The 15,799-nt window shown below is 43.1% G+C and overlaps 1 protein-coding gene across 1 annotated transcript; it reads right to left on the bottom strand.

Moving 5' to 3' along the window:
• Nucleotides 1–4,330: 4,330 nt before the first annotated feature.
• On the bottom strand, nt 4,331–9,167 carry FAM237A (family with sequence similarity 237 member A). The gene is made up of 2 exons (XM_026086992.1): nt 8,759–9,167; nt 4,331–4,470 (listed from the first exon to the last, which is right to left on the bottom strand). The coding sequence occupies exons 1-2, from the start codon at nt 9,165–9,167 to the stop codon at nt 4,331–4,333; spliced, it is 549 nt and encodes a 182-aa protein (XP_025942777.1).
• Nucleotides 9,168–15,799: the final 6,632 nt, after the last annotated feature.

The raw sequence follows: 15,799 nt of genomic DNA, 5'->3' as shown, positions 1-15,799 counted from the left end.
AGTCACTGGAACATAGCAGCTTACTAAGAAAGAAAAGACTCCTAATGGTTACAGGAATTTGTTTGTGACTACTAAGAAAAAAAATCAATTTGGGTGAAAGCAAATTATTTTGGAAGCTCTGAGAGAAAAGTCAGGTAAATTACATATGCTAAAACTTAGCTTCATATATAATCAAACAGGGTTAGGCTGATGTGATTGAAAAGGCCAATGAAAATATAGTGTTTAAGAAAAGCTACTCAGCAAAACACTCAATTTTCCACCTAGAGTTTCCTGGTTTTGTATTTTTTAGAATGAATTATAATCACTGAGATAAATGGACTGTCTGACTTGTATTAAAATGACTAGAAAATCTGTTTTCTTCTGGTAGCACCTCAGCCACCTCCTTGAAAGACCTTACACTGTGGTGGTGATGATAATGAACATTCCTGGTTCTTTCTGCTACTTTTGGTTACAGGAAGCCTTAATTATGCATAATGCAAATATTCAAGAATTACAAACCACAGATAATGGTATGGAACTGGAAGTTAACAAACAATTTGCAAAGGCAAGGTGTAAAGGGTGAAAAATAAAGAAAGTAACTGAAGGAGGAGGACCCCAGAAAACACTTAGCGATGAGGTCACTAGAACATGGATGCATCTGTATTCTGACTTAAACAGGATATAGTGTGAGACAGAAACTTAGTAGCTTTTGTGATATAACAGTGCCAAGAGATACAAAGAACAGGCCAAGGAACATAACTACTGATATTGAGAAGATACCCATCAGCTTCTGATGAGGCTTTAAATACCCTTCAGAGTCAGTGCAACTGAATTAAAATTGGTCATAAACAGCAACAGCTGAAAAATACTGGTTTGGTCAGGTGCAATAGGGGGACAGGTCTGGAATGCAAATCATTACAAATGGGTATCACTGAACCTCTTAGCATTTAGCTCTTACTTCATGGCAGGAGATAAAGACTCAAGGAAGTGTTTTCCATGCTGTTAGGCAGCTGTTTAGCTGCCAATTCCCTATAAGATGAAAGGAACAAAATCCCAAGCCCTTTATTTTGTTGTTACTCAGTCCAGCTCACAGTGAAGCAATCTCAGTCAGGCATGAGGTAGTTTGACAGAGAAAAAGGTACCTAGGGCTTGCATTGCCAGCTTTCCTCTGGGTGACTCCTCATGTGTCATGTTTATATTTACCCCACTGAAGTATCATGAACAGTTCTGTAGGAGGTGAGAGGAAAAAGTTATGATTTTTTTTTCCTCCTCTATGTTACTCTAACAAAAATATAGTCCAAGATACCTCCAAGTGTTACAGTTCTGAGGGATGCTCTGAATTTAAATAATCTGAAGTAATTGGAGTCATTTTCAAGGGGGGTGTGGTAGAAATGCTAGTAAATTGTGCAGAGTAATTTGTTGTTTGATCAGATATATTCATTATTGTGACATTAATACTTTCTGCTTCTGGGCTGCAATGATTTGTGATCATAAGCCTAGTTAATTACTAAGAAAACCCAAGCATTTTTTTACTTAGAGTCCCCTGCTCATTAAACTTAGGATTTAATAAGATGGTAAGCATTACTACAGCCTCTTTTAAAAATGGAAATGTTGACCACATGGATTTGCGCAACCTCAGACAGGAAGTTTTATTTTATCACAAGGATTAAGGAAACAAGGACTCAACAAGGCCAAGGATGTAAAGCGTTTCCTGAACAGCCACCTTCATCACAGGTTTCTGACTTGCAATGCTGGAAGAAAATGGAAGATCACATAGCAAATTAGTGGGAGAGTCAGAGCCTCCTCTCTGTCAAATGTCCCCATGCCTTTGGGCTTGTGCCTCTTTGATCATTTAAGATGTCCCCACCTGGAGCACATGCTCATTCTGTCCTTTTCCTGTCACACTCAGACTGAGGAACAGTAAGCCACAGTAGCTGCAAACACACCCCTGGTTCTTACCTCAAGATCTGCAATGAAGATCACAGGGGAGAGGGATAGGAGGCAATGCCTTGTCTATAATCACGGGCCCATTTTGAATTATTCCTTTGAGAATGTACAGCAAACCTACTCACATTCCATATTCACAGCACTTTCTTAACACAGCCAACCTCAAAGGCCCAAATTTATAGTGAGTGAATGAATAGCAAACATCAGCATCATCCAGTTCTGTTTTCCTGTCAAACTGTCGAGACCTGGAAAAAAGCAAGCAAGACCTAAGCTATAAAATAGAATTGAGCTCTGAGCCCATCAGAGGGAAGAAAATACGTGAGGTAGGAGTTCCTTTAGGAATTTTATTAATTGCAAGTTTATATTTAATTGCATCTCCTTTTTATTTCAGCACAATTAATAACACATTGTCATCTTTACAGCAGCAGTTTCCAACTGTTCTCCATAGTGTGACCTCATATTAGAGACTAAGTTGTTTTCTCAAACCTTCCTCCACATACTAATCCTTCCCTCCCCATTTCCTCAAAGGCCAAATGATGCTACAGCCTGTTAATTAAGAAACTTGCTGAGGCAGGGCACTATTGTGAATTTGTCTAAGATAAACATCAGCTTGGTCAGCAGTGGTATTTCACTGTCTCTGTTGTTATATGTGAGGAGGAAGAAGGATGCCAGCAGTCCTTTCCTAGAGAATCCTGTTGTTACGGTAGGAACGTGTCTAGATTGAAAGCACTAGCCTATTCCCAAAAGGCCCTATGAAAGAGCAGCTAAAACAAAAAGTACCTGTTCAGATCGTTTCTCTGGTTTTACATTCTCTTGAGTTTGAGAAAGATGAGGACAGGTAACATCTGCTCTACAGCAGTACCAATCCCACATGGCTGAGGCATGCAGCCCCTACCATACTCTGTTGCTGGTGTTAATAGCGGTAGGGACTGTGGGTGAAGATTGTGTCTCTTGTGTTAATACAAAGCTGGGCATAATGGGGCTTTTAGATATATTAACTTAGGTAATGAACAACAGTAGTACAAGAGAGAGCAGATCTGTTGTAACAATGCCCTTGCCTGTCTCCCACGCGGTAACAGAGCACTCTGGTAAGCTGTGGCAGAGGCAGCTGGGGAGACAGGGTGCTGAGTACGCTAAACTACGTGCTCCCTGAGCTCGTGCTGCTTTAGCGTTTCCCCCCTCTCTTGAGCGTTTGAATGAGTGCTTAACTTTAAGCACAAATTCAGCGCCACTGAAGTTGATAGGCCTCTGAATTTTGCTGTCTGCTTCCATAAGATCAGCATTTCACACCGTGGGACTATGTTTAAACTTTGTTTCATTCAGGCCCACTAACTACTTCAAGATTTTATTTACACATTTTGCTACTTAAGCCTATTTCTGCAAGTTGCTGAACACCCAAAGTGTGCAAATGAGCAAATGAGTTTTTCTTCAGGCATTTTGCAAAAAACAAATATTGCCATATGCTCAGGGAAAGACACTGTGAATGAGCAACTAAATGTATTTACCCCGAACAGCTGAGTTTTGTAGTTGCTTTCATCCAGTCAGGCAGTGGTAATATTTCATTTCATCAAAGCATCAAGTATCAATTGCCCAAAGTTACGTTGCTGAATTAATACCAAATTGCCTGTTAGAGTTATCAGTAAAAGTCAGAGGGAACTGATTTGGCTACAGAGAGTTTGCAAACCATAAAAGAAGCAAATTCAAGTTATGCCAAGAGGATTCTTTTAATTAACAACTCTAAGTGACAATATGTAACAGTTTAACATTTTTCAGAACTAAAAATTTTGGGGAAATATTAACTTTGCTGCAAGTTGCCATAAAAATGTCATGTGAAAGCAAACAGGAGAGGGTCTGGTAACACCTGTTAATTTTTTTTTTTCTGGAAAACTGAAAACATTTTTTGAAGATATTTTTAATATAAAAATATGTACTACTTTTCTTTGGTAGAATGATGTCTTCCAGCAATAGTTGCTTTGTACAAACATACACCTGTACATAAAATAAAACATCACCATCTCAACTCTAATCCTGTCCTGGAGTCAGTGAAGGTTTTTGGCAACTTCCTGAYTGGCTTGTCTGTATCTTATTGAACGATCAGTTGTTTCTATTTCAGCACCCAAAATACAATGAGTTTTAGTAGCTCACATGCAGTATAAAAAGCTCACATACATACACATTAAAGTGGCCAACTGCTTATAAATCATGCAGTTTATTAAAGAGACTGAATTCATAGGCAATTAAAAAAAATTCACAGATCCAAGAAGCCAAAGTTAATCAGAGACACAGTGCTCATAGTTACAGGCTTTCTTCCACCATGTAAAGTAACATCCATGAGGATTAAAATGCAAAAACTGAACAAATAGTTTTAAAAAAAAGTACAGATAAAGATCTTAGTCTAAATGTGTTATTTCCTCTTTTTGCCTAGCTCCTCAGTGACTCTTCCAAGTAACGTAGATCTACTCTTTTGCACGTAGACACTTATTAAATCTTCAAACACATCTTTCTTCTTCAGAACTGGCATCCTCTGAATATGAGAAAATATCCCTGAAAAGTGACATGAAAATATATAAAGTTATCAATTTCCAAACAACAAAGAGCAGCTGAGTGCTCAGCTTGCCACATCTGTATTTCCTCCATTTTTAGCTGCTACTGTCCCAATTTTATCAGCAGCAACTAATTGTCATTGCCCCAAAATCTCTTGTTTTGGTGATAGCCATATCCCTCTGTTTGCAAGTTGCCCTTCATTGACAAGTTACTTTGAACTTTTCCCCCCAGCATGGACCTTTTCCATCAGTGTTCATATAAAAGTTTCCTATTTGTAATGAGCAAAGTCAGAGCACCCAACTATCAGAGTCATGTCCTGGTCTTACCAACTCACTAACTTGCCATCAACCTCCTTGCACAGTAGATGAGATTTATCATAAAAGTTAGTGGCACATTTGAAGAATGATAGGATATTTTCTATGCAATGGTCTCCAAAAGCCTGTTGATTGGCTTTATTTCTTTCAATCACATTTGTTTTCTGAAAAAGTAACTGTTTAACACAATACCTGCTCACATGCATAATACAGCAGCCTTTGTCCCACTGCCCTGGCTGGCACCCTGCAGCCCCAGCAGAGTCAGGACAGCAAGTTGGGCCGTGTGTGAGGGTTGATCTGAGCCCAACTGCCTGCACCTGTGAGGGGAGGTGTGCACAGCTGTGGCCACTCTGAGGGACCTGGCAGTAGAGGAGCCTGTGGGACCAGGAGAARAAAGGTAGAGAAAAAGTAGGGCGGGGGGAGGGGGGTTGGTGTTTGTATTCTCCAAATGTTTATAGTGAAGTGCTACATGACTGCTGAGGAGGGTTTATTCTGTACAGCTGATCTTCAGGAAGATTTGTGGTGAGTWCAAAAGCTTTATTTGCTTTTGTTTGCTTCATTTTTCCTTGTGATTTTCAAGTCCTTGTTTTGACTTTATGAGAGTTGTAATTGCTCTAGCACATCTAACTCCAGTGTTGTATTGTGAAAAATGCTTTTGTGAAAACTGCTTTTTCATAGCATTTGGATTTTGTTAAGGGAAGGGAATGTGTAGCTAAAGATACCTTGGCCAGATAATTCTAAAGGCTCTCCTCATCTGCCCTTTTGCACTCAGTCTGGAGCTGACTAGCACTTCTCTGCAGGATGTCTGGAGATATCAAGTTGTAATGCTGTCGGATTAAATGGGACTCCAGTGGATGGAGTCTGGGTGTTTTTCAGATAATTCATAATTAGCAGTGATTTTTCAGTTTTGATTTTTGTTAAGGTTTTTATGGATTGTGATAGAGCCTGAAGAGTATCTTCAGACCTTTTGGTAACCTCAAGGAGGAGTCTAGCAGGACTAGAGTGATTCAGAAAACAGCGTTTGGCGCTGTAAGTCTGGACTGGACTATTTCTACCACTGTCTTGGTAAACTTGGTCTCTTGGTCCTGTTTCCCAGATGAACAGAGTCTGAGAAACTGTGAAGGTGCCTGTTAGGTGTGATAGTGTGGTTCTGTTCAGCAACATCTGAAAGGTTTACCAAGGACTTCACTAGGTTTTTTGACTTAGAATTTTTTGTTTGTTTTTCCTAGAAAAGCGCAGTTCCTGATACTCTATTTTTACGATGGCCTCATGTGGTTAACCCTTTCATTCTGAAATCTGATGCTATAATAATAACACCTTAGCAGCAGTATTTCTGCGCTAAGTTCAGATCTCTGTCTTGCTTTTTCATTTCAATGATATGTTTAAGGTACTACTGTGAATACAGCTTACAAGTTGCTCTTGATTTACAATACTGTTTACCATTTAAAAAAAAAAAAGGTAAGATTAAATTGGTGCAAGTATTTGGGAGGAATAAAAACCAATAAGTTCAGTGTAGATCAACAAAGATGTTCTCAACAGATACAAAAGTAAGAGTATAAGACAAAAAAAATCTAGCATTAATGTTTGACTTTTAAAACAGCCTGCTGAAAGCTATTCATATCTGCCCATGTAGATACGGAATGAAGTACACAAGGTCATTCAAATGCTAGCAGTGCTGCTCTTTGGGCTGAGAAAACAGGCTTGTACATCTTCTTATGCATAAGCGGTAATTCAGTTCCTCATCGTTTGCTAGTGTGAGATTTCTATCTGCAATTATTAACAATTGATTTTTCGGTTTTCAGTGACTAAACAAGGCAGTAGGGTCAGGAGTTACGAAGATTAGAACAACCAGCTTTGTTAAGAAACTGGAAGGCTTGGATGAGAGGTTAGATAGCTTGTTCAAAAAATGAAATTTAGGCTGTCACTGCTGTAAGCTGCCTGCTACTAACTGGTGTTAATCAATTGTACAGAGAAACCAGATGAACTGATTACAATTCACAAAACAGAGAGGCAAAAGAATAAGGAAGGGTGGGGAAAATCCTTGTTTCTCTTAAAGTGTGCATACTAAGTAGTGTCTTAAAATCTCTCTGTATGGGAGTAAACAGTTATTCACAAAACATGTAATTTGTTTCTTCAAAATACATCAGGCTTACCCTTAATCAGTGTCTTGGACAAAAGCTGTTTATTTAAGAAAAACAGAGTGTGACATAGATATGAAAAGCCAAATGTAAACAAAAGGCTTAGGGGGAATTTAGGCAATGACATTCAAAGCTGCAGTCTTGAAAACAGTAATTAATCTGGTGCTTTAGCCTTGTGGGCATGTCAGGTTTTGATACTACTACTGCCCCAGGTGTCTAAAGCTGCACTCTGCTTATGCTCAAAAGTGCAGCAGTCTTGCCAGGACTGAGTAATTTGGTGCCTTTGTGATGCCCAAGGCCGCTTGGGAACCAGAAGGGGGTTCTGGGCTGTCTTCTGTCAGCATGGCTCAACATAGCAGAGATCTTCTCGGAGCTGTGTGGTTAGCTCAGACTTTTTGAAGGGCAGGATATGGTCTACTGTTTGCTTTTAAAATGCAGGTAGTGGTGACTTGGTTCACAGTTTAGAAACTGGACTTGTGTTTGGGAGTTGCTCTTCCTCCTGACTTTGAGAGGGTTGACTCAAACGCATWACTCTCACCTCCCAGCTTGCCAGCTAGGACACTCTATAAGGCTCTATAATGGGGGTAAGGACCTCTCTATCCTTCCTATTGAACCCTATCTTTCAGCGCACAATTCAAGGTTTGTGGTTAAGACCGGGACTGTGAAGGCATATAGCTGTCCCCAGAGTGGAAGAATCGTGAGTACAAGTCCCTTCTTCAGAGACACCCTAATGGGTAGCCACCCATGGAGGTTCTTCATTATTCCATGCACAGTGCTCCCTAACAGCCTAATGACTAAGACACTGACCTAGGAAGTAGAGATAGAAGTCTGAATCCTTTTGGGTGGAAAAGCAGTTCTGCATCCTCCCTGTGGGTCTTACATGTTAAACTGCTTGTGGAAGCAGCAGCACTTCTTCCCCTCCATCAAAAAATAGCACCTTCCCCTTTCTGGAGGAGGATATTCCCAGTGGAAGGATGTTTCTGCTGGTAGCGGGACCAGAACTGAAGCCTTGGAGGGGAGTGAGACTTAGGAAAAGCTATGCGGGATCTTCCTTCTGAGAGTGGGAAGGCTGAGTGTCATGCTACCGTTTGCAGATCCTGTTGTGAGGTGTCAGTTCTCACCCTACTGTGAGGCACTTACTTTAAGCCTGTGGATTCTGCTCTGGGGATGGGAACCTGGAGACTAGGAATTGCTGCATTTAGTGTCATAGCTCCTATTCTTCCTCCCAGAGCTGAAGCTGTGTCTGAARTCCTGCACACTCCTGAGTCCTAGATTTGTTTCCATTGTCTGTTGGACCTAGTTACCAGTATGGAAATAGGAAGAAATATCTAGCAGTTGACTACTAGATGGAAGTAAATGTATCCTTATCATCCTGCTGCAAGATTGCTGTTCTTCTCAGCAGCACCAGTATGACTGTTCGTGGGGTAACGCACCCATCAGAATGAGAAATGCTGACCTAGCCTAGCTAGAAATGCTAGCACAATAGTGGTAAAATGTTGGTATATCAGAACATCTTTTTATGTTCAGTTACTGCRCTGCCTTTTTTTTGTTTGAATCCTCCTGTCTTTCACTGTCTATCCCTGCCCTCCACCCTCCCCCACCCCTGCCAAATTTGAAACTTAAAAGCTATCACTGGAGTTCAGGTAATTTGGAGGTCAAATTCTTGCTGAGATCATTTTGAACATAAACATAGTTCTCTACCAGATGGGTTTTTTTTGTGCAGCCCTGTCAATTGCTTCTGTGCTATTAACACATGGCAAAATAAGCTTGTATCCCTTTTTTTCCCTACTAGCCTCTAGTTACTGCCTAAGAGATCTGTATTAAAGGAGTGGTAACCTTGGTTTCTCCATGTGAATTGAGAATGTAGAGTAGTGATTTTCTGTTCAGCTTCTGCTAGCTGCCTTCTCCCTAGGCCATGGGTTCTGGAGAGCACGCAGTCCACATAGATATCCCAGAAGAGCTGAGCCAGGTCCCAGAACAGAGCCCCGTGTTTCAAGTTCTCTGATGATTTCAGGAAAATCATAAAGTCCCAAAAGCCACTGACAGAGTCAGAAATGCGAGGCTTCCTCATTTCCAGCAAGACAGATGAGGAGGATTCCCAACACTGGGGGTCTGCTCGCCCAAGAGCCAGTGGATCAATTTGGCTATGGCAGAGGAAAGGTGTCATGCAGAACGCTCCCATGATCAGCAGAGAGCAAGTGAGTCTCATGTTGCAGTGGATTCTTCCTCTGCTCCCAAGATCCATTGTGTCACTGAAATGTCACAGAAACAAAGGAAACTGGAGAAACTTCTGGCTATTGTATGAAGGAATTAAAATCTTGCTATTTCACATCACATAGAAGGTACTTTATGTAGTCATAATTCTTCCTCAGGTCTTTAAAATGTGTGTGCAGTCTTTTGCATGTATGAGTATAACTACAGTAGAGTTGCATTACTCTGTGCAGTGGAAGCATATGTTAAAATTGTTARTTATCCTTAAATCTGTATGATGAACTCTTATCTGGAACTTCTTCATATTGAAAGCCTTTGTCTTTATTGAAAAAGGTTAGAGATCTGCAAATAAAAATCCACTCTTTTACAGAGAATTTAAACTTTCTGACCATCTTGCTTTCCTCAGTAAAATTTTGTGAACCCTTTAAAATAATCTGCAGACTCCCAGTGATCTGTGGGCAGCAGGTGGGAAACTATTTCTTGTAACTGTTTTAATGAATTAATGGTAAGTTGCAAAACCATCCTTTGAACAGGACTATGATACCTGTTAAAATGCAGAACAGTTCTGAAATGATGATACAGCAAAGCCACAGCACGATAGCTTGTATTGCACAGCATGCATGCACGCATGTGTATAAACTTGAATTGTTCTGGTAATGTAATGTACAGATGCTTGTCGCAGATCACTGTAAGGATTGTCTGTTAGAATTGTGAAACTTGGTAACTAGCAGCTACAGGGGGGAAAACCTAAGAGTGATAACCTTTTAGGAACAGCAAGGTCCAGTCATCTCCATCAAACTTCATTTAATTTCTAATACGCATTTCTAATGTGTATGAGAGGTAACAGGTTTGGGTTCTGTGGCAATTGGTAACATCTGAGATCATTTTGGGGGCAAATAAGTGTTAACAAGTGTGCTGAATCCTTGAGTGTTTTGGCTTTCTTTTTTCTTTTTTTTTTAACTAGATCTCTCAATCAGCTTAACTTAATCAGCAGCTGGGTTTTTGTGTAGACAGCCTCTTCTGTGAGTGCTCAGCAGAAGCAATGCCCCTCTGCTGTGCAAAGGAAAACATAGGAGGCAGGATAACTCTGTACGGACAGATTGCATGTGAAAGGCAGCCCAGTCCTGGGCTATTCTCCCCGCACCAGTGTGCGAGGGGGGAGAGGGTTGGGCCCTTTGTGAACTGTATTTCCCCTGCGGAGCTAAAGGAGACTCTTCAGAAATTTCAGTCCTGGCAGTGATATTACTGCCTCCCCCCTGTCTGGCTACTTGATGGGGTTCTGGGAAAACTTTGGAGGTATTTAGACTTCAGAGAACTAACTCTCCAACTGTTTACAGTCATTTTTAAACTGAGTTAGGATCCTGTGAGCAGACTTGGCTTGACAGGTCTTGGATCTGACCCCTGCATTTAATCAATAGAAGAGGGACAGCACAGTCTTCCTGTACTGCTATGCCTAGGGCTGTCACCTATGACAGCAGTGGTAGGAGCCCTGTTACACTGCTGCTTACTTTAACAAAATGGGGCTGTCCTTATGCCTGTGGCCAAGATCTCTAGAAGCACCTTGCTGTGTGCCCTGCTGCTCGAGGCAGGTTTTGATGGCTCTCAAAGGYGAAACTGTAGAAGTCTTGTGAGTCGCTACTCCATTCTTACTGCTTTGTGCACAAAAGCCCTTCCACGGGATAGCAGACACCCATGCATGGTATGCTGTGCAACATGCGCGTAGATATACGCTTACTGTAACATTTCAAGGGACATTGTTAACTTCGTATTTAGCAAGCTCAAAAGTTACTTTGAAATCTCTTCTTGTGGTATAGTTGCCTTGTTCCTCTGACAAGATTTGGATTTAGTTACACTCCTTATTTTCAAAAGTCTTTTTTTCTTTTACTGGTTTTGAAAACAATTTAGCAATTGTAGATATGACCATGGGGAAAAAAAAAAAAAAAAAAGGATAGTTCAAACTGAGGCGTGATACTAAAATTGTCTTTTAAAGATGATGCTGTCACTTGGGCAGGGGGCAATCTGGTTTGCATTGGTTAACGATTGGGTTGGTTACTTTGCTTTTCCCCCCCACCCCGGGGAAACTTTCTAAGTTACAAAATTGGATAAAACAAGGGTGAGGGGTTCTGGATTTGTCAGAGGTGTGAACAAAGGGACGGTCGGGCAGGGCGGGCGTCTGCGGGTCTGCGGCATTTAGTGTGGTGTGGGTCCGGACCAGTAGCCGGGAGCACTAGCCCGTATGATCTGGTTGAAGTGAGGGAGCATTCTGCTGTTAGTCTGCTGCAAACCTCGGGATTTTTTAGATGGCTGAGGAGAGTTGAGGGGATGCTCAGGGCTCTGACTTCCCCCTACCACCACCACTATTTAAACACACACACACACACGGAATGTACAGTGCCTTGCAACAAAAAAAAGTTCATTAGCTGACTTGTCACCGTTTGCATGGCTGGAGCTAAGAATTACGGCTGTTCTCAATCCTAGAGCTTAGGTGCTGACCGCGGTGGCGAGCGGCGTTTGCGAGCCGCCCGGAGCTGCGCGCGGCTCTGCCCGGGGCTGCTGCCCCGTCCCGGGCTCCCGTCCCGTCCCGTCCCGTCCCCCCGGCGCCGCCCGTCCTTACCTCGGCGCTCCGGCGGCAGGGCGGGCAGGGCGCTCTCCGCGCCCGGCGCCGCCGCGCTCCTTAAGAAGCCGGAGCGAGCAGCCCCGCTTAGTTTTTACGTCAGGGCGCGGGGAGAAGCCCCCACCCGCTCCCGGGCACCGGGCGCTCCCTCCCCTCCGGCGAGAAGCGCGGCTCCTGCCCCGCGTTGGTCCCTCTGCTCTGCACCCCGACTCGGGGAGCCCCTGACTGCCCCCCGCCCGCCTCCCCCCGAGGGGCCCTGCTGCAAGGGGGCTCTGCTTGTCTGCCCGGCCTGTCCTCCTTTCTGTACAGCCCGTGGCACCGGCTCCTGGGGGCTAGACTGGGAGAGGTGTTGCCTCTGGCCAAGGGAAGCTGTGCTCAGGGGCTGTCAGTAGAAGAGGAACAGCCCCTGCCTTGCAGTTGGCAAAGCTGCAGCCTCCTCTCACCTTCTCTCCTAGTGATGCTGCCCTGGGGGCCAAGGGTAAAGACCAGGTCCCCACACTGGAGCCCAAGGTGTCCAGGCCTGCCTCTGGCATCTTGCTTGCTGTGCCAGGCTGCCAGAGGGGCTCCCCAGAGTGGGAGTCTGCCTGGCCCAAAGAGGGGTGTTTGCTGGCCAGGGCTCAGCCCACACAACAGCAAGCTGGTGCAGCTCTCCTGGTAACTGAAGCAGAGTCCTAAAGAAGAACCCAGTAAAGGAATTATTGCAGTGACGGAGCTGAGCTGCTCACTGCAGCTCAATTCACACAGCTCTGGGTAAAAGAGAGCTGCCCTGGGGGACTGTGTTCCCTCCTGAAGGAGAGGGCCCTGAGTGTATTTTTCCCCCCTAGAAAAATAACTATAGTGTGGTATATTATTGCTGCATATCCTCCTTGTAAGGCTCTTGGCTGTTTCCCCTCTCCCCTGTCACGTGCTTGGAATGGCTGTAAAACCTGAAACATGCTGGGAATAGGCCAGGCAAGGAAACAGGTGGTGGACATTGGTGAAAGGGCCATCACTTGGTGCATGCAGGGTAGGAAGGAAAGCCTGTGCTCTACTGTGCGAATGACAACTCTGCTCGTGTTCACTATGTCTGTTGTAGTCACCCCTTCATATCCATCTGCACTGCAATAAACTGTTTATCCCAAAAAGCTGGTGCTGGGGCTCCAGGAACAGGCCACTAAACAGTGTCCAGCATAACTTTCTTAACACTGCTATTTGAAGCAATAGGGTGGGAGAGACTATTCTCTTTCATAATTCTGGGTAGTCTACAGGTCATATCATGCAGTACTCTGACCATCTGAAGTCAGTGGAGCTGTACCAGCTCAAACCATCTAGGAACTAGCCTGCGTTTTTTGTGGGGGAAGGGGATAGGAGGGGAGGCAAGGTTCAAGACTGTTTCACTGACAGCTCCCTTCAGTATTTGCACTTAGAAACCTAATCTTTTCTCTGAAGTAACTGTGCTTCAGTTGCACCAGGATAATCCTTGTTGAAGTGAGCAGAGCCACTCCACTTTACACCAGCTGGAAAGTTGGCCTGAAACACTGGTTTTCTTTTAGTCATCTGCATCTTTATAATTTAAATCTTTCTGTGCGTCCAGTCCATGTAAATGGAGAAGCATGTTCCTTTCCTAGCCCATAATCTTTCAATGTGTCCACAACAACATAGACTGCACTGTTCTTTTCTTCTGACACTTTATTTCTTATTCTTAATTAGTAAATCAAGTCAAAGTGTATTTTGCATAAGTAATGTTACTTTATGACAAAAGTAAAAGGAACCTTTTTGGGGGTGGGGGAACATCTGACTAGAGTCAATGTAGATAATTATATTGTAGGACTCGTGCAGATTTGCAGATGTTCCATTTATTCCTTAAGAAATGTGGCACTGAGAATGGTAAGCACCGACTGCCAAAAGGGACTTTGGAAAGAAATGAAGAATTTAATACCCTGCAGCAAGCCCTTGAAACATGGCAGGGGAAAGCCTGTTGTCCTGAATAGGAAATCCAGCATTTCTTCTCTGTGCTATCAAATACAGGCTATTCCATGAGACTTCCTTCTCCCAGGTTCTAGGACTAAGATGGTCCTCAAGCTTCTCCCTGTTTTTTTTTTTTTTTTTGTCAGCTGTGTCAGTTTCTTGCACTTTATGGAGCCACCTTGGTGAGTAGGAAGGCTGAATAACCAGTGTGCTTCTCCCAGCCTCTGTTTTGGGTTGAATGGGGTGGTAGAGAAGGAAAAAGTGTGGCCGTAAGAGATCAGTGTCATGGTGTAACCTGAAGGCAGTTCCTAGGTAGAAAAGACTCTGAGGCTGCTTGTGTTTGTTGCTGCTCTGGGCACAGGAGGCCACAACAGAGCAGGACTATAGCACCATGGTGGTGGCTGTTCCTGCCATTGCTCCGTCTGTGGTGAAGTGCTCTAAGGACTCTGCCCTGTACTGCTAAGTGTAGAGGAGAAAGGCTGAAACTGGAAAGGAAAAGGTGGAATGTTTCTTGTGAACTGATATATTTCTGCCAAGCTGGAACCTTTCTGAATTCATTGTAAGAAGCGAGTTTATTTAATTGAGTCCCTTCTGGGGAGCACTTTATCTCGTCTTGGATCAAGAAAAACATTGGTTTCATTCCACTCAGAATCATTCTGGTAGACCCAAGGGTGCTGAACCAGGGGATCTAACAGAAATAAGAGTTGCTGCTCAAGGGAAATACTGCTACAGATAACATACTGTGCTCCATAAATACTTCCTGAGCCTGCTATGCTCTGGTCCCTCTGAACCAGAGCACTCATACTCTATTTCTGGGAAAGAGGTTTCTGTTAATTGGATTCATCACCTCAACCTCCTTGCAGAGAAGAAATGTAGAAGGGTTGGCCGTCTCATTCAATTCTGTGTACTCTTTCTTGATAGAGCTTTCTGTGCCCTTTTTAGGCTATGAATAAACTTTCTTTCATTGTGCTGCATGATGTATTCCCCTGACAGCCAGTGTTCGCATCTTCAATGGGTTTACCATATCTTATGAATGGATTTAATTCAGATGGGCTGTAGATCATATCCAGAGTCGCTTGCAAAAGGAGAATTTTGTGAAGGAAAGTTTATTCTTGATCTCATAACTAAGAGTTATTTCAGATCATGAAGCACTACAGTAATGGCATATCTTTACCAGAAGAATGTCAATTTAAAACCTAAACATGTTAAAATGAGCTGGTTGTAGGAGTGGGGCTGGGAAGAGAAAAGTAGGAGAGCACCTCATTGATACTGGTGTTCTGAAGACTGTAAAGGCATAAACAGCTATGTGCAGAGTTGTTCCCTTCCTGCGGTTTGTTCCTGGAGAACCCGCTGATGTAGTTTAGCGTTAGCAGTTACTAGGCTATGGCTTATGGTTGCTTGAGCAATGTAAGCCCTTACAAATTTAAAAAATTAAGTTCAACACTGAGAGGCAGCAATGTAGGATAGTGTTCGCAATGTATTGCTTGTCTTTACCTTCATAAGCAGCAATACCTGAACCCAACATAAAGCTTTGTGAAACCATCTGAATGATGACAGAAACATATTTAAGCYTCAATCCAAAAAAAGTTTTTAAGAAATATTATTAGCTGAAAACTTGTGTTTTGCTGAATAGAATTCCAAATTTTCGCAGCTTTGTGTGAAATCACAGAATCACAGAATGGTTGAGGTTGGAAGGGACCTCTGGAGATCATCTAGTCCAACCCCCCTGCTCAAGCAGGGTCACCTAGAGCACCTTGCACAGGATCGCRTCCAGGCAGATTTTGAAAATCTCTAGAGAAGGAGACTCCACAACCTCTCTGGGCAACCTGTTCCAGTGCTCTGTCACCCTCACTGTGAAGAAGTTTTTTCTCATGTTCAGATGGAATTGTCTGTGTTTCAGTTTGTGCCCGTTGCCTTGCGTCCTATCGCTGGGCACCACTGAAAAAAGTCTGGCCCCATCCTCTTGACACCCTCCCTTCAGATACTTATACACATTGATAAGATCTCCTCTCAGCCTTCTCTTCTCCAAGCTAAACAGGCCCAGCTCTCTCAGTCTTTCCTCATAAGAGAGATGCTCCAGTCCCTTAATCATCTTTGTAGCCCTT

This window comes from Apteryx rowi, unplaced genomic scaffold (assembly GCF_003343035.1).
Source record: "Apteryx rowi isolate R43461 unplaced genomic scaffold, aptRow1 scaffold_12, whole genome shotgun sequence".
Taxonomy (NCBI): Eukaryota; Metazoa; Chordata; class Aves; order Apterygiformes; family Apterygidae; genus Apteryx; species Apteryx rowi.
The sequence above is the reverse complement of the archived record's forward strand: the minus strand, read 5'-3'. Positions and strand labels throughout refer to the sequence as shown.